General features: G+C 50.9%; 1 protein-coding gene across 8 annotated transcripts in view; it reads right to left on the minus strand.

Annotated features, from left to right (window-relative positions):
- Window positions 1-22,205, minus strand: part of TTC7A (tetratricopeptide repeat domain 7A) — a 158,717-nt gene that overhangs the window by 83,046 nt on the left and 53,466 nt on the right. For all 8 annotated transcript variants that reach the window (XM_055108008.1, XM_055108009.2, XM_034953071.3 and 5 more), the window contains 2 exons: window positions 16,638-16,768; window positions 13,579-13,694 (listed from right to left, as the gene is read on the minus strand). In XM_055108008.1, coding sequence (XP_054963983.1) covers window positions 13,579-13,694; window positions 16,638-16,768 — 247 coding nt within the window. The remainder of the gene's footprint in view (window positions 1-13,578; window positions 13,695-16,637; window positions 16,769-22,205) is intronic.

The raw sequence follows: 22,205 nt of genomic DNA on the forward strand, positions 1-22,205 counted from the left end.
CTCCCACCTCAGCCCCCAGCACTCAAGCAAGTCCTTTCTGAATGACCGCAGTCCCCTATATCAAGTCTCGGCACTGGCTTCTTCCACTGCCTTACGTGGCCTTTCCCCACTTCATCCTTCAAAAGCAAGTTCCAATGTCACCTCCTCCATGAAGCCTCCCCAGACCCCTCCCCATGCTGCCCTGCCTGTTAATTCCTCTTCTGAAGCAAGTAAAACCACTCAAGGTCATTTTCTACCTGCAGGTCTGACCCTCGCACACTGTGGCCACCTGAGGGCCAGGCGCATCGCTCCCATGTTTCTAAAGCTCCACCCAGCAGCTCCTGCCACGTAGCACATGCTCAGGAAAGTGTAAGGGCTGCCCTGCTCATCCACTCAGGAGGTTCCCCGGATCACACCACACAAGGGAAAGCAGAGGCTGCTGGGCTGGCGAATTCAGAAAAATTAAGATCACAGAGGGTGAAGAGCCAAAGCTGGCAGCCAAGAAAGTTACATAAGCCCCTTCTTCAATTTCATGCACAAAACAGGCTCCTGGGGGCTTTAGGGCCTGGGAGCCATGAAAGGACACATTTGCAGATCAAGTCCCTTGCCTTCTGGAAAGCTCTGGCCTCAGGACACGCAAGCAAGATGGACCCTTGTCTTCAGAGTTGAGAATGGAGGCTCCTGGGGTAGGATCAGAGTTACAATGACCTTCCCTAGCCTGCCAAGTGCTCTGAAAACCTGGGAGTGGCAAGCAGGACAGGGAACCTCAGCCCCCTTAGAGACTATCAAGTCTGGGTGAGGTCTGTAAAATGAAGACTTCACTTAGCTCAGTGTCTCCCAGACTTCTGTAGACTGCATACCTCATTCACCATGTTTACCACTGTTAGTCCTAATAATACTATCACCGGTATTATTATTTATGTCATACTTTTCCTTATATCTTCCTTCTTCTTTTAAGGTGAGTAAATAACTCACCTTCCCTTAGAAATAACAGAAGTATTTTTTAAAAGTTAGTGTGCACATCACTTAAAACCACATTGTGTGTCACTAGAAGTACTTGTCCCACACTCTAAGAAATGATAATTTATTTTATTTGCAGAGATGAGGTCTTGCTATGTTGTCCAGCCTGGTCTCGAACTCCTGGACTAAAGTGATCCTCCCACTTCAGCCTCTCAAAGTGCTGGGATTACAGGCATGAGCCACCACCACGCCTGGCCAGAAATGATAATTCAGACAAGAGTGCCTCAAAATGTAGTACTTGGACTAGCAGCATCCGTATCCCAGGGACTTGTTAGAAATGCAAATTCTGAGACCCCCACCCAGAACTGCTGAATTAAGAACTCTGGGGTGGGCCACGTGTGGTGGCTCATGCCTATAATCCCAGCACTTTGGGAGGCCGAGGCTGGCGGATCACTTGAGGTCAGTAGTTCAAGACCAGCCTGGCCAACATGGTAAAATCCCATCTCTACTAAAACTACAAAAATTAACTAGGCTGTGGTGGCGCCCGTGCCTGTAGTCCCAGCTATTCGGGAAGCTGAGGCAGGAGAATTGCTTGAACCCAGGAGGCTGAGGTTGCAGTGAGCTGAGATCGCACCACTGCACTCTAACCTGGGCAACAGAGCAAGACCCTATCTCAAAACAAACCAACCAACCAACCTCTGGGGTGGGGCCCAGCAATCTGGGCTTTATCAGATCACCAGGGGGGTTCTGATGGACACTCAAGTCGAGAACCACTGGTTTAGGGGATGCCCTGGGGTCTTCTAGTTCTCCTAGTTCAAGAAGTCGGGCTTCAGAAGGGACAATCTGACACAGTAACCCCAGCTTTGCAGCCAGTCCCTAAGTCTGTAATCTTGGGAAAGTGAGGCAGCCTCCCTAAGTCCTAGTCTCTTTTCATTTCCTCATAGTCCTGTTAGGAAGATGACATACATGTGGCCCCAAGCACACTCAGGCATGTGGCAGAGGTTCATTAAATATTCTCTTCCTTTCTCCTTCTAATTTGGGTCTTGAAGATCATATGACTTATGTTCTGACTTATGTTAAAGTTTGGAAGTTTGGGAGCTCATGAGTAGGGGAGAGGACACAAGTGCCTGCAGGGACCCTTCGGCTTTGTGACCACCTTCCGCCTACCAGCCCTCTGCCCCACAGAGGACAGAAGAACAGGAATCCTGGTAGACAAGCCAGGCCCAAGGACAGGCCCGGGCCCCCCACAAGAAGCTCCTTCGGTTCCACTGAGGCCTCTGTCTCAGGAAATAACCCAGAGCTGGAGAGCAGGCCACAGGGCAGGCCAGCTAAGGGGACAGCCCAGCACCAGCCACCACCAGAAGACAGGAAAAAGACAGACTGCAGCAAACTAAGTAAAAGGACAGACCTCACGAGCTCCCGGAAGAGAAAAGAACTGGCTGATTCTGGGACATCAGTCTAGGACAACCCTGGCAGCTGGGCCCAACAGCAGCAGGCTGAAGAGGGCTGGACCCCGGGGCTGCCTAGGGCCCTGTGGCCTACAGGGGGCCGGCAGGTCCTGGCACCTGCTACCAAGAGGCCAAAGCCAAGAATGACTGTGGCCCCTTCTTCCCACTCCACCGCAAGGACTGTCCTCTCTCTGCATTGCCGAATGAGCTCAGCCTTTAGCCTTTACATCATCAACGCTCTTGGACCAGCAGAGTGGCATTACCTGGAAGCTTGGGAGAAATGCAGACTCCCCTCCGAAACACACACACATAGATGCACACACACACACACGCAATTAAAGAATCAGCACTGCACATTATGCATCTTAAGATTCTGTATCTAAAAGCTGTGTCTTTTTACTCTAGCATATAAGCTCCCAGGAATTCTTTTGCAAACCAAATAATCACCCTCAGGCATGTTTTGGGTAAATCCCAATTTTTATTGAATGCCCTTCAAGAAAAAAAAAAAAAAAAAAATAGAGAGGTCCCAGTGGCCAGGGCTGTACAGGGAGAGATCTGGGGTCCCAGCTAACACTGACCTGGGAATGCCCCTCTGCCTCAGCTTACTCCTCTGAGAAATGAGAAAGCACACGGGGCTTCTCCAGGGCTCTGCAGATGGCCATGAGCCTGAGCAATCCCAGCTCTGAAGCTGCCAGTGCCAGGTGGAGCTGGGGCTTTTCCGAGCCATTGCTGGCTGCCCTGCCAGAGGCCAGCTTGAAAGATCTCTTTGTTCTTGTCTCTCATGCTGACCTTTCTAAGCAAAGCTGCCCACTTTTAACAATATCCAAACAGGGCCTCAAACAAACCCTGGCCCAGAAACAGCCTGCGTGGGGAGAAGCCAGGAAGCCATTTATTCCAAGTCAAGTAAAGCCTGGTTGGCCAGGAACAGAAAGACAGATGTGGGTGTGATGATGGGTCAAGGACACGGCTCACCTTAGGGGAGCCTCTGGGTGGGATGTGCAAGGGGCTGGCAAGCTCCCCAGTCCCCTAGGTGGCAGCAGGCAGTGCTACACGTTTCGCGGAGCCCTTCCTTTACCTTACTCAGTCCGTGCAGCTTCTAATGAGGCTGGTGAGGGAGACAGGCTTCATTATCCCTGTACCAGCACAATGTGTGGTGCATAGAAGGTGCTCAAGAAATGATCACTGAATAAATAAATCCCTATGTTCCAACAGGAAAAAGAGCCTGGAAGATGCCTGCCTTTCCAGGCTGTCACTTACCAAAAGGGAGAGGCAGGCTTAAGGCAAGCACAAAAGGGTTCAGATTTTCCTCTCTTTTCACCCCGAGACCCCTGAGAAAGACAACACCTGTCTCTTGACCCAGCGTGGTTACATTTTCTTTTCCTGGCCATGTGAACTCCAGAACTCCTGGGACTCAATTTGCTAAGTCTTTACAAAGTGCCAGCTGCCTACCAAGTGCCTGGTCATCAGCTCTGTTCACAATAGAGATTAGCCAAGTATTCTGCACACAGTAAGTGTTAAAAAAATATTTGGGGAAGACTGGGTTTGAGCTGAAACAGAGAATGAGAAACTACATGGAACTGATGGCTGAATGGAACCTAAACAGATACTAGTGCATATGGCCCTGGCCAGATGTCCGCATTCCAGGGCCAGTACTGCTAACTGTGTATGAAAGGTTACCAGTCAAAGACCCAGAAGAGCATAGCTAGTTGGCAGATCCCAACAGCTGAACGGGTGAATCAGGGGACAAGGTCAGGTGAAGTTCAAATGGTCATCAAACTGTTCACCCCTGTCGCAGACCCAAATCCTCTGTTTCAAACAGAGGATTCCTCTTCACCCCCAGCCTCAGAATAGGGCTGTGACATTTCCCTCCTGTGGCACCAAGGATGTTATCCAGGTGCCGGGCTCTTTCCTTTCTAGTGAGGCGGGGGATGGGGGTGGGGAAGGTTGAGGAGGTAGTGCTAAGTGTAGACAAAGGCTGTGCATTCAGAGAGGCTGGAATGGGCCTCAGAGGTTACCCTGTGCCCCAAAGCATGACGACAGAGCACCAGGAGGCTCTCAGAATGAGCTTCGCTGTTGGGTGACTGTGGCCCTGGAACCCCAGATTTGTGAGAACAGTCTGACTCCTGTCCTCCCCTAGCCCTGCAGATACCAGGTGGCTACTAGAACAAGGCAAAATTACTGATGGAACCCCTCATGGGGGTCACACCAAACAGCAGGCTGGGCTTTCTAAGGTGCCTTTGCTGCCTCTCCAACTCGGCATCCAGCTGGAAAGGTGACACACACACACACACACACACACACACACACACACACACACACGCGGAAAGGGACAGTGCTTTCACCGGCCTGAACAACCTGCCAAAGCCCTGGGGAACTCCCTTAGAAAACACATCCACTCCCTTCTCTGTTGTTTGATTTTGGTGCAGTGAGCACCTGTTGCTTTACTAATTAAAAAAAAATTAGAAGAACAAGCACAAAACCTGCTGCCCACCTGGTTCAATGTGCACGGCCCAAGCTCACTCTGGACCCAGAGCAAAGAATAGGTGCTGCCAGGTCTAGGCGGAAGGAAGGGAAAAACCAACTCAGAGAGAAATGGGCTCTTGCCCACTCTGGGTAAAGGAGCAGAGTCGGCTCACATTCTTGTCCTTGGGAGATGCCCAGGCACTCGTCCTAGTGCAGTTAGAGCCACTGACAGGGACAACCAGCTTCTCTGGCACTGCACGGTCCCCCTCCCCTTTCAGGCCCCCACTGCTTCACTCCTAGAGCTGTTTCATGCAAAAGAGAACCAAGCTCATTTCTGGAGCCTCCCCCATAGTCTGGACCCTGGCCCCAGCAGCTATTGCCCGCCTCCCCAAAAAACATGTCAGAAAGGTGCCCCCTTCTGGCAACCAGGTGGCCGAACTGCCTGGGGCGAGGCTCCAACCAGAGTCCACGGCTGCCCTCTAGTGGCGGTGAGGGGAAGAGACGCCCTCCACCCCCACCCACCGAGGGCTCTTTTGCACTGGGGCCTCCCAATTCCTGATGGTCCTTTCAGGCCTGTGCCTTCAGTTCTAGCTCAATTAGGAACCCTGTCATCAGCCACAGAGCAAGGGGCAAGAGCCATCTGGGGGAATCAGCTACTGAATCAACAGGGCAAGACTCCTGGAGGAAATTAACATCCCTCAGACATTCTGATGAGGAACTGGGCAGCAGTCTCAGGCTTAGCCAGAGACAGGGAGGCCCAGGCTTTCCTGAAGCTCCAAGGAAAGCGTCTGGGGTCCAGCAATCGCCACCCGCCGTACACAGTGGACAACAGCACACTCTTTAAATTAGGTCAAGTCCTCAATGGGAGGGACGAGCCGGACTCTGGGGGCGGGCACTGCCTGTGGCCATCTGGCCCCACCCTGTTCTCAGCAGGGTCTCCTTAGTCTCGCTGGCAGCTGGGTCCACCCAGGCCCATGTGGGAATGAGCTCAGGCAGGAAGCAGGCTCCACCATCCCTCCCTCTCCCTGGGACTCTGAGGAACTGCAGCACCTCTGCTCCACTCTTGGCCCCTTGGGGTGAACTGCTCCTCAGACACCTTCAGGGTCCACCCCACCCCAGGCAGTACCCCCACCTCTCTGCCTCTTTCCCCCCCAGCACAGAGCACTGCCTGACCGTCTCCACCACAGGCTCCCCTCTGGGACGGTCACTCCACGAGGGGAGGGGACCTCCTCCTGGCCATAGCTCGAACCCCGCAGTGAGGGCGGGGCATCTGGCCCATGGCAGGCACTGGGAGGCAACCCAGGACAGGAACTGAGGGCCTTTCTCTGGGCTTCATCACCTAAACCTGACTCCCCTCACGGGGTAGTAAGCTCCCTGAACACCGAGAAGGGTTTCTCCCTGCTTCCCAAACAACCCAAGAGGCCAGGAGGGCAGGATGGAATGTAACCGGCAGAAAATGCTGCCTGACTCCACAGCCCTTTAACAGACCATTCAGAGATGCCCGAATGCAGATGAGCTGACGTCAGTATCTGACAGGTATTCTGCTTCTAGCACCTTAAGCTAAGACAGCGGTTCTCAACTGGGGGCAACTGTGCCCCCACCCAGGACACGTGCCAATGTCTGGAGCCATTTCCAGGTGTCACACTTGGCCAGGGAGAGTGGGGGGATGGTGCTCCTGGCATCTAGTGGGTGGAAGCCAGAGACGTTGCTAAAACCTACAATGTATAGGAGAGTCCCATGATGAAGTTATCTGGCTCAAAATATCAGCAGTACTGAGGCTGAGAAACCCTGGGCTAAGGTATCTTTATATTATTTTTTAACTTCCTAACAACAAATGCATTTAAAAAAAATACTGAAACTGATTATTCACCTATGAGGATATCACTGTGACCAAGGGACAATGTGGTATTACACAGGCTCACTGATGTAGACATGCCATGGGCAGGCTTTGTGCTGGGCGTGCTGCCATGGGCTGGACAGACCCAGCTTCAGCACCAGGCTCATGGGGTCTACACCTGTGAGCTCTGACTTTGGGCAAGTTACTTAACCTCTCCTTTCTTCAGTAAAATGGGGATTGTATTAGTTCCTGCATCACAGGATTATACAGAAAGGCATTCGCATTCTACCTGGCATGAAGTTAAGTATTAAGTATTCAACATATATTCGCCACAATTATGAGGAAAGGTGCACAGAAATTATTTACAGTCCAGCCACACAGGCTGCAACTCCAGCTCCTCTGGGCTGGATGGGCCACAGGAAACAGACACAGGGGCTGAGTAACTGCCACGTGTCCTGGGACTGCTACTTACACGCCAAGACTTTCAAGACTTTCAAATGTTTGGGCTGTTTCCTTGAAAAGAAATGATGACTCAATTTCTACCCCTCTTCAGGGTGGTGAGGTTGGGACAGGGTGGAGCCAGGATCCTGGCTGTAAGGACCAAAACATGTGCCTCAGGAAGAAAGAAGAGGAAGGGAGGGGGTGGAGCTACAGGAACAGAAAGTGACTGAAAGCACTTGGGCTTTCTGGGGGGTGATGGTCAGTCAACACCTCCACCCACTGCAGCATTGCATACCCACTGACCCACAACCCTCATGCGTGGCCTCAGCACAGAGTGCAGACAGGGGGAAGCAGGCTCTAGGGAGGGTGGGACCACCTGCAAGGAGACATCCTTTGAGAATGGTGATTCAGGGTCCCAGAGGGGTGGGAGTCAGCGCACCGTGCATCAGCTCTATGCTCCCGCTGTCACTAGGCCCTGGCTTCTCCCACACACCCACGGGCTGCCCAGGCTGTCCTTCCATGCCCCAAAATTTGGAAATGGCATGAGTTTCCAGGCCTCTCAGGCCCGAAGCTGGAATCACAGTGGGTAAGCTCGGGCAAGTGACTCAACCTCTCCAAGCCTCCCTCACTAGTGAATGGGGTCACCTGGCCTTCCCAGAGCACTGTACACCAAGCACATGGTTCAGCCAGGCCCCCAGCAGAAGCAAAGCATGACTGCCACTGGTCTCTCTCCCTCTTTCCCTCCTGGCTGTCCTTGATGTTCACATTAAAGTCATACCTGCAGAAAATTCAGTTGTGGGGAAGGGGAGCAGGCAGCCCCTAGAGGTGGCTGTGGGGGGGCTCTCAATGGAGAGGAAGTTAACAGCTGTGAAAATACTCCAGGTGTTTTGCATTCCTTCCCTCTCATTGGACCCTCACACCCTCTGGGACATGGACAAACAGAAGCCCCATCTTAGAGGGGAGAAAGCCAACTAGAGGGGCAGAGGGGGAACCTGTTCAGGGCCACAGAGTGGCCTCCAACCCCAGGGCCTCACCCTTACTTCCTCCAGATGGCGAGGGCACCCACCAAAGTTTTCAAAACCAGAAGCTGGGACACAGCACCTGCAGGGCGTGAGCATCCCCAGGGGCTCAGCTCAGTAACAGGATTCCTGCTGTGGGCAGTGTAGCCTATCAGATAAGACCGCCAGCTAAGAAAGTCAGCCGGGCCCTGTGCACAGAATCCTGGCTCTACCAAGGACAAGTCATTTTTGTTCCCCGTGCCTCGATTTCCCATCTGTGAAGCAGGGATGCTAACTATGGTGCTTCCCTCAGGGAATACTGGGAGGACTAACAGACATGCAAGTGCCTGGTGTGAATTTAGCACTTCCTAAGTGGCATGCATTATCCTAAGAAATATCCCTGACATGGATGAATAAAGGAGACAGAGTATTGAAATTAGAACTGTCCCCTCCCCACGAAATCCACTCCAGGAAGCTTTCATAGATTAAGAACAGCCCCTCTGGCCTTCGTGCCTATACAGGTCCTTGGGAGGGAGGGAGGACTCCTTAACCTCTGTAGTGCAGTGGTCAGCAAACTGTTTTCTCTAAAGGGCAAATAAAGACAGCAAATTTTACAGACTTTCCCATAAGGTCCCAAATGCAGCCACTCCAGTCTGTGGTGAGATTATATGCAAATGAAGGGGCATGGCTGTGTTCTAACAGAAGTTTATTTACAAAAAAAGTGGCGGCAGGCCACCCCTGCCTTACAGGCACAACCGCCCCAGGTCCGTGCCGGGCTTCATAAGTCACTGAGGAGTTAGAGTGGTGACCCCTGCTCCTCCCAAATCTCTGCAGACAGAGCTCTGCAGGCAGAGCTGAGGACGGCCTCTCTTTGGGTCCCCCAGACTCATCCCTGGGAGCTCACAACTGGCAGAGGGAGACAAGGGGGCTTCAAGCAGCAGCCGTGGGGGAGTGGTGATCTCCAGCTTCAACTGCCAGGCCATGAAAACAGGAACCAGCCCTCCAGGCCACCGTTTCTCTGAAACCAAAGCTCAGCAACCGAAAAAGGATCAAAAAAGCAGATGGTGGAGGTGGAGCGAGGCAGCTGTGCTTCTCAGTGCCCCGGGCCGTCCTCAGCCCCATCTCTGGCACAAGTGGTCCAAGCAGCCCAGGACTCCATGGCAGGCCCTACCCTTGCAGGTGAACTGCCTCGGGTCTCCCAGCCTCCACATCCACATATTCCAGAGACACCACCACCTCCCTGGCCTACCACTTGAGAAATTACACAAAGAAAACAAAAGGTGACTCATATTTGGGCCAGCAGCCTGTCCAGCTGTGGGCTACACAAAATAATTAAACAAATGATAATACTGGCTTTGATTTTCCTTTTCTTTTCCTTTATTTCTATTTTATTTAATTAATTAATTAATTTTTTTGAGAGAGGGTCTTGCTCTGTTGGCCCAGGCTGGAGTGCAGTGGTGGGATCATGGCTCACTGCAGCCTCGATCTCCTGGGCTCAAGCAATCTTCCTACCTCAGCCTCCCGAGCAGCTAGGACCACAAGTGCACACCACGATGTCCAGCTAATTAAAAATAATTTTTTTTTTGTAGAGACGGTCTCACTATGTTGTCCAGGCTGGTCTCAAACTTGTGGGCTCCAGCAATCCTCCTGCCTCGGCCTCCCAAAGCTGTGGAATTACAGGCATGAATTCCAGGCAGCTGTGATCTATCAGGCACCCTGGTGGATGGGTGAGTGGGTGTTCACATATAATTTGATCCCCACAACAATGCTATGAGAAGGCAGGCACGGTCCTTACCACCACCTTACAGATAAGGAAAGCAGAGGTTCAGAGAGCTCAAGGGACTTGCCCATGCACACACAGGCTTGTCATAAGAGCTGGGATTCACTCCCAGGTGTGCTGACTTCACAGCTGTGGTTCTCACTCTCCTGTCTGCCAGGCATGAGGAGAGAAAGGGAGGCAGCCTGTTTCTCAGTAGGGGCCCTTCCAACCTATTCTTTTTTTTTTTTCTTGACAGAGGGTCTCACTCTGCTGCTCAGGCTGTAGTGCAGTGGCACAATCACAGCTCACAGAAACCTCCGCCTGCCAGGCTCAGATGATCCTCCCACCTCAGCCTCCCAAGTAGCTGAGACTACAGGCGCATGCCACTAAGCCTGGCCAATTTTGTTTATTTTTTGTAGAGACAAAGTCTCCCTATGTTGCCCAGGCTGGCCTCAAACTCCTGGACTCAAGCGATCCTCCCACCTCAGCCTCCCAAAGTGCTGGGATTACAGATGTGAGCCACTGCTCCCAGCTCCTTCCACCCTATTCTTTCCATTTGGAAGATAGGGACTCGTGCGTGCCTGTCCCCACAACTGCAAGGGCAGGGTGGAGAGAAAGAGAAAAGGGCACAGGCCTCCCCTGGGTCAAGGGTCCTGCTGGGGCAGGACTGCCTCCCCAAGGCCCAGGTCCACCTGCCTGCTGCAGTCATCACAGCCACTGCCTCCTGGAAGTGACCTCACCACGGCCTGTTCCACATTCTGGACAAACAACTCCACCTCCTTCTCTTCCAGGCAATTGAGAACTCAAGCTCAAAGTTACTGATAAGCAGCTCCATTGGGCAGGGATACCTGCTAGATGGAAAAGCTGCCTGGGCCAGAACCGTGTGCTTTGGTCAGAATGCTCCCCTGGCAGTCCCAGAGCACCTGGAGACCCACTCCATACAAGGGCACCACATCGAACAGTCAGCAGCTTCATGGGCCTTTGCCGCCTCCTGGAGATTCATGACCCACTTCAGGCTCCGGTTCTAGAGAGTCTCAGAGGTCTTCAATCCACTGTTTCCCAAACTTATTTGGCCATGGACCCTCTCCTGCAGATTCCTACTGTCCTACAATCCTCAGCCTCATCCCACCCTCTCTGCCCCTCCCAGACTCCTCCCATTTCGCCTGCCCCCACCAAGGCCCAGATCAAGCCTGACCTGCCACAGTCCACTATGTGCCCAGCCCCACATAGCTCTGAGCTCACCTCCTCCTCGACCCCCACATCGAGCAACTTTGTGGGGAAGGGAGATAAGCAGGAAGGAAAGAGGCTCACAGCCAAGCCTGGTTGGAAAGAGCAAGCTACAAGCAGTGTGTCCTCTAGGATACTATTTTGTTGTGGTTGTTAAAAAAAAAAATACATCTGTGTATCTACACATAGAAAAACACGAAAGATGTATCAAAATGTTTAAAGTAATTATTTAAAGTGGCGGGGGGGATCAGCAAATTTTTTCTGTTAAGGGCCAGAGAGGGGCTGAAGGTTGAGCTGATCACCAGTGGCCAATGATATAATACATCATGCCTACGTAATGGAGCAGCCATAAAAACCCAAAAGCATGGGCTTGGAGAGCTTCCAGGTTGCTGGACACGTGGCAGTGGTGCACCCAGAGGGGCCCTGGACGCTCCGCATGCCTTCCGCATACCTAGCCCTATGCGCCTCTTCCACCTGACTAGGCTGTACCATTTTACGTGGTACTGTACACCAGTCATCTAGCAAGTAAACTGCTCTCCTGGGTTCCATGAGCTGCTCTGGCAACTTATGGATCTGAGAAGAGGTTGTGGGAACCTGATTTGTAGCCAGTTGAGACAGAAGTTGTTGGTAACCTGGGGACCTGCTATTTGTGACTGGTATCTGCTATGGAAGGCAGTCTTTCATGGGACTGAGCCTCTGTGCCCCTCCCAGACTCCTTCCATTTCCCCTGCCCCAGCCAGGGCCCAGATCAAGCCTGACGGTTAGCATCAGAGGTGAATTTAATTGTTGGAAACCCAGCTGGTGTCAAGAGAACTGGTTGTGAGTCGCGGAAAAAAACCCCACATTTGGTCACAGAAATGACCTGTGTTGTATTGAGTATAAAGTAGGGCCAGGCACAGTGGCTCACACCTGTAATCCCAGCACTTTAGAAGGCTGAAGCGGGAGGATCACTTGAGTCCAAGAGTTTGAGACCAGCCTGGGCAACAAAACGCAACTCCCTCTCTACAAAAAATACAAAAAATTAGCCAGGTGTGATGGTGCATGCCTGTTGTCCCAGCTACTCAGGAGGCTGAGGTGGGAGGATCACCTGAGCCAAGAAGGCAGGAGGTACAGTGAGCAATGATCACACCATTGCACTCCAGCCTGGATGTCAGAGCAAGTTCTGTCTTTAAAAAAAAAAAAAAAAAAGAGAGAGAGTATAGGGTAGAAGAAAACAGTAAGTTTGCTTTATCCTACTAAACAAGTACCATATGCAACAATCATGTATTCAAAAGCATGTAATGAAAAGAATGCATAAAGTGAAATGTAACAAAATAAATCACACTAAAAATGGCACACAGGCCTCAGAGAACTCCAGGCAGTCAGTGACAAGAAAGCTGTGTGACCCTGACCTTGGTTTCCTTGTGTGTGAGGAGGTGGTCACACCTACTGGGCCTGACCCATGGCCATGGGAGGCTGAGTGAGGCAGGGTGTGACTACGCACGGGGGACGGCTGCACTTGGCACCTATGGGTCTGCTCCTCTTGTCAGTGATGTCCTCCAGCCCCAGCCCATTGTGTCTGTCTAAGGTTGTAATGATGCAGAGGAAGGGGCCCAAAGCCTCTGCTGCAGAGACAGGCAGGAAACCTCAGCTCCCGCCTGGGAGTCCCCAGACTGGTGGAGATGTTGCCAGCAGACCGGACCAGTTGCGGAATAGCCATGAAGCGACACTTGCTGCCAATATGCACTCCTCATCTTGAATCTTCTCCTTCCCCTGCCACCACCCAACACACCCCATGAAACAACCACTCCCGGCCTAACACCAGCCACCCCCTCGACTATTCAACAAGGCAGGTCTTGCTTCACCCAGGAGCAAAAGCCTACGGAAGGCATTCCAGGCACTATGGTTCTTAGGTCTCAGATAGGCCAGTATTCCAGGGACCTCAAGACAACCCACAGGAAAACAAGCACTTCTGCTGCTTCGTCAGCAGGGACAGCCACAGCCCCAGCGTGACGCCAGAACTTCACTTCTACCATACTTTCCCTCGTCCTTCATCACTCCTTAAAAGCCGGAATGAACAGGAATCTGCCTTCCCATTGGGTTTTTGGGGAACGTGAGGCTCAGAGGAACCAAATAACTTCATTCACACTGCAGACAACAGTAGACAAAACCAGACCCACTGGCCAGCTCACCGTCCTTTGCTTTTTCAACATCACCTCCCAGATGCCCTCCACCCTCCCCTCTTGAAATGCCCACTCCTGTTTCTCTTCTTGGCAGTCTCCCCCAAGCACACACAGGCTTTATTGCTTCTGTGGCTTCTCTGCACACTCCTGTCTGACAAGATGTGACACAAGCCAGTTCCCACCAATCCTCTTGGAAGAGCACGTGTGCACAGGCCAGAGAAGAGGGAGAGCAGCCTTAAGGCCACGTCAAAAGCCTCGGCCCAGGGGAATCGTTCTCCCACTCACTCAACTACCAGTGACCTACCCTTTCTTCAGGTTTTTCACATAGGCGCTCTGGAGGGCGGCTTCCAGGAAGTAGGTGAGCTCATAGTCAAGCGGCTGACAGCCTTTCAGATGCCTCGACGTGCTGTTATTTGTGGTCTGGGAAGGGGAACAGAGAGAGAGCCATTGTCTCAAAGTTCTGAGGCAGAGGGTCACTCAGCAAGAGGAGGTGGCCTCATCACCATCCCAGTCCCAGTTGTTCAGGGGCACATTGTTTGCATTTTATAGATGAGGAAACTGAGGCTCAGAAAATGTCTAAGGTCAAAAGTGTCAATTACAGATGTGGTGGCTCACGTTTATAATCCTAGCACTTTGGGAGGCCGAGGCAAGAGAATCGCTTGAGGCCAGGAGTTCCAGACCAGCCTGGGCAAAAGAGTGAGGCTCTGTCCCAATCAATCCATCAATAATAATTTAATGCCTAAGATCACAAAGCTGGTGTCAGTCCGGACCTCAAACTCAAGCCTAGCCAGGTATGGATTTCAGGCTATTTCTACTATATATCAGTTAATTCATTCCACAAACATCTAAGTGCCTGCTATATGCCAGGCACTGTACTGTCCCTCTCAAACAAGCATGGAACGTCAGAACATCCAGAGAATTGAGACCCCTCTGGTTCCAGGAAAAGCTGAGGAACAATTACCTCATTAACTGAGCTGTTGCTTAAAAGCCTCAGCTCTAACAGGGTCCTCCTGCCCAACCAGACAGGCTTGCCTTCTGTATACCATTTCCTTTGTCTAATCTGAGGGGAAAAAAAATCAATGAGGCATCCACCTCCTCTTTCAGAATCCAAAGGAGATTTAAGAGAAGGTCTTAGTTCCTCAGAGGTCAGGACTGGGTCTCAGGAGGGACACACAGTATTTCTGAGGATGCACAAGATTCTGTGGCCTGCCCTCCCTCAACTTAGATAACAACTATAGGGTCCCATTTGTCTGCCCACTGCTACCAGGCACTGATTCCAGCCCTGGACATCATCATCAGACCTTTGACAGGGACAGTACAGTGCCTGGCATTATAGCTCATCGCCTTAATCCCCTTTTGAAAGTCCAAAGCCTAGGCTTCCAGCTGAGCAGCAGACTTTATCTTTTCCATGAAAGTTTCCTCCCAACCACATGCAATGCAAATATGAAAAGCTCCTAAAACACTACTACTGTCTAGCAGTGACCCATTCCCCCTTGGTGGAGGTCAACTCAACCATGCTGAGTCTCTAAGTGGCCTCTGCCAAAGAATGGGCACTCAAGTCCTATATTTGCTGAGCCCATCGGTCATTTCTCCTTTCCTCCTAAAGTCCAATCAAGCAGACATCTTCTAGAGCAGTGGCTGTCAGCAGGGGGGTGACTTTGCCCTCAGGGGACAGTTGCCAGTAACTGAAGACATTTTTGGTTGTCACAACAAGGGGGATAGTGCTACTGGCATAGTGGGGAGAGGCTAGGCATGCTGCTAAACATCCTATAATATACACAGCAGCCCCCCGCCCTCACCAACAACAAAGAATTCTCCAGCCCCAAATGTCAACAGCATTGAGGTTGAGAATCCTGCTCTAGGGGAAATGACCTGGCCTGGCGTGGACTCTTCCAAAATGGCCCATCACAAAAACGGGTACTGGACTGACACTTTGGCATCTGCCAAGGAAGGTGAGGTGCAAGTGTCTCTTGGGCTCTTAGTCTCTCGGCCCATGACCACCTCCTCCTTCAGGGCACCAATCCTAATCTATGCTGCTCTAGAACCTTCCATCTAACATGTTAAATTATCTATTCCACAGAATACCTGAGCATCATCCCCAATATCTTCCCCACGAGTATTCACAGCCACACTCCCTGGGTTCAAATCCTGCCAATAGCACTTATTAATGAGGTAAACTCTGGGAAGCTAACTCTTCTTCAAATTTGTTTTCTTACTTGTAAAACGGGAATGACAACAGGACCGATTTCATCCAGTCAGTGTGAGGGTTAAATTATAGAATGAATGTAAAGTGTTTGGAGCTGTGTCTGACACAAAAGCAGGCACTCAAGAAGGGCTAGCAGGATCTCTGTTGAATATAGTTGCCTGTCCCCTTAGCATTGAACCAAGGGCCCCTCATGGCATAGTATTAAGATGTGGAGGGAAAAAGAATAAAATGGAGGCTGGGCGCGGGCCTGTAATCCCAGCACTTTGGGAGGCTGAGGCAGGTGGATCACCTGAGGTCAGGAGTTCAAAACCAGCCTGGCCAACATGGTGAAACCCTGTCTCTACTAAAAATACAAAAATTAGAAGGGCATGGTGGCAGGCACCTGTAGTCCCAGCTACTCGAAAGGCTGAGGCAGAAGAATCGCTTGAACCCAGGAGGTGGAGGTTACAGTGAGCTGAGATCGTGCCATTGAACTCCAGCCTGGGTAACAAAGCAAGCAAGACTCCATCTAAAAAATAATAATAAATAAATAAAATGCATAAAAATTAAAAATAAAAGTAAAAAAATACATTAAAATAAACCAGAGCCTCCCAGAAGGGGGAGGGCTGGGATACTTATCGCAAACGCTGCTACCACCTGTACTTGATACCCTGCAGACAGTTAACCCAGACCCACCACAGGGAGTGGGGAGGGAGGGGGATCTGAAAACTGCCAGAGCCCTGCCGACCAGCTCTTTTACCAGCCTCTGAAAGGCTCGGAGAAGGAGTCCCAAGATCCTGCTTCCTCACAGGATCCAGGGAGGAGCTTCTGGGACACCGAGAGCAGGGAAGGATGTCCAACTGCAAGACCCAGGCAGACTCCACCCCTGCCAGGGAAAGAATGGTGAGCAAATGATTCAATCTCCTAAAGCTCATCTATTAAACATCCTAGCGGATGGCATGGACTCATTTATCAAACTATTTTCCAGTAAAGAGTCTCATTCTAGTGGAATCAGTATACTATAATGAGTTTTCCAACTATGAAGTAGAGTGTCTTTGGGGGACAGAGAAGGTGATTTCTTCTAATTAGCACACAGGTGACCTATGGGTTTAGTGGGATCCATAGACATAGGTGCTCAATAGAGAGCAGCTCCTACCACGGTGTTATTTCCAGCTCACCTTCTCCAATTCCTGCAGGAACACCTGAGCGATCCAGGAGGCCCTCTCAAAACAGGTGATCACTTCCTCCTCCCTCTCTGTCAGGCGGAAGCGGGAGGCAATGGAGTTGGGTAGGCGTTCCAGAGAGAGGCCTGCGGGAGGAAGAGGGTGCCTCAGACCTGCCCTGCTCGGGCCCCCTGACTCCAGGCCCTCCCCATGGGCCGAAGGTGGGCTCATCCGAGGGGGCACACACTCTGGTGCAGCCAGGAGGAGGCGGAGGTCTGCGGAGGGGAGGGAGGAAGCTGAAGCGACGGTGGTGTTAGCAGTGGCTGGGAGTAAGCGATGGGACAGCACGTGGGGAATCACACTGCATCACCCCAGCCCAACTCCCCGGGCAAGCCACTCCTGACCCCTCCTCTGTAACGCAGTATCCCCATTTTTCTAAGCGAAAGAGAATGAGGTTTTTAAAAAAAATTTATTTTTTTCTTTCCTCTTTCCTCCTTTTCCCTAGTTCCCCATTTCCTACTTAGCTCTTTAGAAATGCAATAACCTTTACCTTCCCTTCACCAGACACTCCCTACACAGCAAGCTTATCCATGTGCTGACTTAGAAGCTCCAGATCCAGAACTTTCCCACCACAAGACTGCCTCTAGAGACAACAGTCAATTTACATCCTAAAGTGTGACTGAGAGGGAACTCTCTCCCAACTGGAGAGTATCTTGCTCACTTTACAACCTAGCTCTGCCCGCGACGGTGCCAGCTTGACCACCTGGTAGGTAAGGCACCAAGGCAAGTCATGCAGACTCTGCACTTGCTTGCTCCCTCCTCTGCATGGCATTCATGCCAAGTACCCCTTTAAAAGCCCCTGCTTTTTGCCCAGGAACTGAAGTGGTTATCTTTAAAGGCAGGAGCCTGTACCTTTTCCCCTAAGTTAAGCTTTGGAATAAAGTCACTTTCTTTATTCCAGACCTCGCTCTTGTTAATTGGACTCTGCAAGTGGCGAGTAACTGAACTGCACTTCAGTTACAATTTTGGTGGCCCCTATGAGGACTGCAGCACACTTTGGACGATTGAGCCTATCAGCCTGGTTTCACTACCAGGCAAGGCGGGGGCTGCCTGGGAGCGCCAGCTGCTCCTGGCTACTGGACTCCAGGATGGGAATGTTAAGGGGATTTCTCAGCAGCTGCCAAAACGTTCTTGTTTGGGGGAAACCTCCCTTTCACCCCCTGGCACGACATCTGCTGCCTCCAATGCTTCACTGGTATAAAGAAAGTGACCTCTGAAGAAGCCGGCAACCTTGAAACTGGGTGAGCAAGTTGGACTGTACCCGACTTTTTTCTGTCTCTTCTGGGTATCCTGGGACTTCATTCTGTGCAGACTTGGCCGCTACTGGCACCATTTGGGCATTTTGAGCATTTACATTTGTGTCACTACAGGGACTCAGCTGCCTGTGAAGGTATCTGGAGCTGAGGCAGGGGGTTCAGAACTCCACTCAGTCCCTCGACTGGGGATTTTGTTTGGAAGCACGCCATTTGTTTGTGTGAATGTATGACTTTGTGTACAGGCTTCTTTCTTTCCTTAGCTCCCTCCAGGTGGAAACAGTTCACCTCAACCGGCAACCTGCGGCAGTGGGAGGGATCCATCCTCCGCCGCACTGGGCACTGAGGCCCTCCCTGAAGGGGGATAAATGAGGGTAGCAAGGGTTTCCCTGCACCATGCGGTGGCTGGAAGGCTCTCGAGCTCCTCTTCTGCCACTCTACTTTTTCCTCTCTCTTTCCATTCTCTCTCTCATGCCACTCTTGGAAAACCTGGCTGTGCTGCAAAAGCCAGCCAGATAGTCCATACTCTTATCTCCTCCATAAAACACGAGGACAAGTTTCTCCCCTTCCCTTCACTTTGCTGTTCCACAAGCCTTAATTTCAGGGGCTCCATTCTGCTCCTGGGCGTTGGATTTAAAGAGGGAACAGGATTGGACATGGGCAACAAGGTCTTTGTCCCCTCAAAGAGCCCCTCGGGGTGCATTTTGGTTAATTGAAAAGCATACAGTTGTGAGCCCATGACTAGGAAAAAGAGGATGTTTTACCATAATACTATCTGGACCCAATACCATCTGGGCCACAGTGAATTCTGGCCTGAAGATGGGGTTACTTGGTTACATTTCCAGTTGTTAGAAGAAAAACATCCACCCTCCTGGTGCTCACCACTTTCTACACTATATTTTGGCCATCTCTGGCCAGCTCTTCTCTCCCCAACTAGCTGAAAGCTCCACGAGGGCAAATGTGAACCTTTTTGGACAACCACAACCCTAGCACAGCACCTCACACAGTAGGTGCTCGAGTTATGCAGCATTTTACATGCACACTTCCCATGGAACCCAACAGTTCTTCCCTGCAGAAGTTACCCATGCTCAGGTCTCTGCCTGCAGGGGACACCCACTTTCCCATTTATCAGTAATAGCACCTTGCTCTCCTTTTGACCACATCTCTTGCAATCTCAGCTGATCATGACAGCCACGGCAATCAGCTAAGTGTGGGCACATGGCCTAATCTGGGCCAATAAAAACCAGTCTTAGAATTGTCGCTCTTTCCACTGGGGTTGTTAAGCTGGTACCAGACATCAGCTTAGAAATGTTAGAGAAAACCTGCCTTAAAATGAAGTCTACACAATGTGAACATAAATAACACTACTGAAGTGTACATTTAAAAATGGTTTAGATGGTAAATTTTATGTTGTATGGGGCTTTTTTACTGCGATTTAAAAATTTTTTTTAATAAAAGCTTCAAGGCCAAAAACAAAAAGCTCAAAAAAATAAAAACAATCTGTAAGAAACACAGAAGGGATATAGCATTGTTAGCCTTACTAGAAATTAATGCTGTATGGAAAAACAACTGTATTTGCGTCAGGTTACTTTTTTTTTAAGAAGGAAAAATATTGAATAAACTCTTAGTCATGAAAAAAATGAAATCCGTGCAGAGAAAAGACATGACATGACAGAGAAGGGTGGATTCCTAAAGAGACTGAGTACCTAGATCCAGCTTTGCCTGAAGCTCTACCTGCTGGAAATTTCCAGTGTATGAGCGCCATTAAATAGCTCCCATGTCTCCTTCCTCCCTTCCTTCCTTCCTCCCTCCCTCCCTGCCTCCCTCCCTCCCTCCCTTCCTTTCTTTCTTTTTTTTTTTTTTGTCACTTGCAGCTAATATAGACCTGACTAGAGAGTGCTGTCCTTCTGAACTATTGGTTCCCAACGGGGAGAATCAATGTCTGTCCCATGTTTGTGCCCACACAGTACACTTTAGGTACTTTACATGTAATAAGTAGAGGCTCAAGATGAACTTACTGAAGAGATGTATAATGGAAGAATCCTCAACTGTTTCCTGCCCTATAAGCCCCAACATCCACCTAATGACCAAGTCCTCAGCACTTCAAACCTTCCCTTCCTCTCTTCCTATTACCTTATTTCAGGTTTTATCTCCTGAGTGGATGACTACATTGGCCTCCTAACTGGCCTCCCTGCCTCCAGTCTCACTCTAATCCCCAGGGGGATCCTTCTAAAACTCTCCAGGGGTCCACACTGCTACAGAGTAAGGTCCAACTTCTGGAAGCTCCATACCAGGCCCTCCTGGTATCAATTCTCCAGCCTCATCCCTCACCTTACCTGCCATATCCACAACTAACCTCCTGCTCCCAACTGCTAGGTTGTAGGATGCCTTCTTGACTTGCTCAAGTTGTTCCTCCTGCCTGGAATGTATCCACCCCACCAGGTCTACCCAAAATTACTGTTCACATTCTGACCCACTAAATGCCACCTCCTCTACAAAGCCCTTCCCGATATTCCCTGGTATAACCAAACATTCCTCCTTTAAGCCCCAGTCTATACATATTCCTGACTCACCATTTCTTATACTTATTTGTTCATATGTTTCCCCAGACTGTAGGCTCCTTCAAGACATCAACCTAATCGTGTTTACTTTTCTACCACCTGGCACACAGTAGGTACTGGACAAGCATTTGCTGGCTGGATGAAAAAACACAAGCCTGGTCATGTCTGACAAAGTGCAAAGTGCTCTGCAAATATAAGGTAAGGAATTATTATTGTTTTTCTTAGCCACATTCCCATGCACACAGATTCAGTGACCTTGTCCCTTTGCCAGGCTGGGGTGTGACCAGATCCAAAGTTCGGTTGCCTTGGCCTGGAGGAAAGCGGGCAGAGACCATGAAGGTCCTTGCTCAACACAAAGACCCAGGTGCCCAGGACACTGGGTGTCAACGACTGCCAAATGACTCACAACCAGGAGGGGGAGGATCCTTATTCCAGAGGACTAAAGGGGGAAGAGGAACCGAGAAAGAATCAAGGAGGCAGGCCTCGTTGCTCACTGCCAGAGCTGGGCCAGCCCCTGCTCCCCAGACATGCAGCCTATCCACCTTGCAGGAAGGTGGGGCGAACCTACGAACTGTTCAGAGGCCTGGCCCAGGAGACCAACTGCAGGTGGCAGGGCACAGCCAATTCCAGGGGACATGGAGTGGATCTGTTTCAACACAGCTGCCTTGTGGTCCCCGGAGAGATGTGCTGAGGCTGGGCTCCCTCTTGCCACACCTCCGGGTCCAGCACTGGGATGGGTGATGCCAGCTACTGGCAAGTTCAAGCTGCCAGCCCCAAGCCTCCAGAGGGCTGGCCACCGCAAAACTGTGAATTCAGGAACAATGGTCTGTGGGCCTCCGCCTTCCCTGTTTGGCATTTGTTCCTTCCACTCCCCGCAGGGGCCTCCCCATCATGCTTCTCCAAGAACCCCAAATCCCATCCTTCTTGAAAGCTCAAAGCAGGCCAGGCGAAGTGGCTCACACCTGTAATCCCAGCACACTGGGATGCCCAGGCAGGCGACTGCTTGACCTTAGGAGTTTGAGACCAGCCTGGGAACATGGTGAAACCCCGTCCCACCCAAAATAGAAAAAATTAGCTGGGCTTGGTGGCGCACACTTGTGACTCAAGCTACTCAGAAGACAGAGGTGGGAGAATTGCTTGAGCCCGGGAGGTGGAGGCTGCAGTAAGCCAAGATTACGCCACCGCACTCCAGCTGGGTGACAGAACAAGACCCATTTCAATTTAAAAAAAAGCTCAAAGCAAAGCCACCTCTTCTCTGAAACCCTGCCAGGTAGAGTTAAGCCTCCCTGTGTCTAAACCAGTTCAACAGTCTGGCTGCATCTCCTAAGTATGTGCCTTTTTCCTGCATTGTCATCATCCTCTCTACCCATTTCCGACTGATCTTTGCACCCCAGTGATGGCCAGGGCCTAGGGTTTAGGAAGCATGCAGATGGATGCGTAGATGAATGAGCGTATTCACGTAGCCAAGTGTACAGCCCAAAGGAGTTCCTCCCTCTCTACTTAAAAAATATTTCCTGGGCCAGGCGCGCTGGCTCATGCCTGTAATCCCAGCACTTTGGGAGGCCGAGGCGGACGGATCACGAGGTCAGATTGAGACCATCCTGGCCAGCATGGTGAAACCCCGTCTCTACTAAAAATACAAAAATTAGCTGGGCATGGTGGCACATGCCTGTAAATCCCAGCTACTCAGGAGGCTGAGGCAGGAGAAT

The sequence above is a fragment of the Pan paniscus genome, chromosome 12 (assembly GCF_029289425.2).
Source record: "Pan paniscus chromosome 12, NHGRI_mPanPan1-v2.0_pri, whole genome shotgun sequence".
In the NCBI taxonomy this organism is placed as follows: domain Eukaryota; kingdom Metazoa; phylum Chordata; class Mammalia; order Primates; family Hominidae; genus Pan; species Pan paniscus.